General features: G+C 41.4%; 1 protein-coding gene across 1 annotated transcript; it reads left to right on the top strand.

Annotated features, from left to right (window-relative positions):
* Window positions 1–513: 513 nt before the first annotated feature.
* Window positions 514–1189, top strand: LOC138868759 (uncharacterized). Its single transcript, XM_070146329.1, has 2 exons — window positions 514–883; window positions 1173–1189. Exons 1-2 carry the CDS (start codon window positions 514–516, stop codon window positions 1187–1189), a joined length of 387 nt encoding a protein of 128 aa, XP_070002430.1.
* Window positions 1190–1399: the final 210 nt, after the last annotated feature.

Raw genomic sequence — 1399 nt, forward strand, 5'->3', positions numbered from 1 at the left:
AATCCTATTATTTCTAGGTGTGTTTGCTGCTCTGTTCATTCCAGTTAAACAATCGACCACCTCTTTAGTGTGAGTAACTTTGCCAGAATTGTGTGGAGGAAATTTGGAGGACCAGTTGGAATTCAAACTGAAGACATGCCACTCAAAATACTTCTGATGAAGTGGTGGCTTCTTAGCAGTCACAATGAAGTCCAAAGACTCATCCTAAACACCTTGCCTATCATAATATGTCGGAATTTGTGGAAGAATAGGTGCAGTGCCAAATATGGAGCCAAACCATCCTCTTTGACCAGAGTTTTATTCTCCATTAACTCTGACATCAACCTGTTGCTTCGAGCCAACTTTTCATAAATCAAATGGCTCATTAACTGGTAGGAGTTATACCCCTTCATTGAGAACCTCCAACATCAAACCATCTCCACCCAGGTAGTTTGAAAGAAGCTAATCCATGGCCTTGTGAAGATCAACAGTGATGGGAGTGCACTCACAAACCCAGAAACGATTGGTGCAGGGATGATTATTAGGGATCATAATTATGGTTTCATTGCTGCACCTTTAGGGAAAGGTACCTATAACCTTGCAGAAATTGAAGCAGCTCTCTTAGGTATCCAATGGTGTTTGAGTAATGGATTCTCTAAGATCTATCTGGAATCAGATTCTACTCTCTTAGTTCAATGGTTAAATAATGGGAAAGGCTTTCCCTGGTCCATGAAGATGAAACTTCAACAACTCTCAAATCTCTGTCAACAATGTGGGGAGTTCATATGCTCACATGCCTATAGAGAAGCCAACTATCCTGCAGATTCTCTATCAAAGCTCAGCCATCAACTACCAACTCTAACCAATTGTACCACACTCTCCTCACTGCCTAGTCACATAAGAGGTCAGATCTTACAAGGCTCTCTAGGTACCCCCAGCATTCAGGCACAAGAAGACCATAAAAAATAGACTTCCATCACAACAAGCTACTGCAGCTGAAGCATATTTGGTATTACCACCACAGATGCTTATTGACAACTCTACTGCTTATGGTCGACCATGATCAACATAGTGGGATAGTCTCAACAGTACAAATTACCATTGAGTATGGCAGCACCAATAACAATAGTTCCTCTCTCCTGTGGAACTGTACAGTGATGAAGTTTTCACTAACTCTGTTAGTTCTTTTGCAGGTTTTGCTCTCCTCTGACCTACCCAGTTCTTTGTTGTTGTTTCAGGGTGTGGTATTAGCCGTTGTACTCATTCTCCTGGAATCACAACAAAGGAATGATATAGGTTATAGAGATAAGGAAGTTCACCCTCTAAGGCATACAATATGACCCCACAGATACACTTTTATTTCACTACCCATGAAAGAACACAACAGCACCCTCTTTGTTCCTTCCAAACACAAGAACCC

This window comes from Nicotiana sylvestris, chromosome 5, assembly GCF_000393655.2.
Source record: "Nicotiana sylvestris chromosome 5, ASM39365v2, whole genome shotgun sequence".
Classification (NCBI taxonomy): Eukaryota; Viridiplantae; Streptophyta; class Magnoliopsida; order Solanales; family Solanaceae; genus Nicotiana; species Nicotiana sylvestris.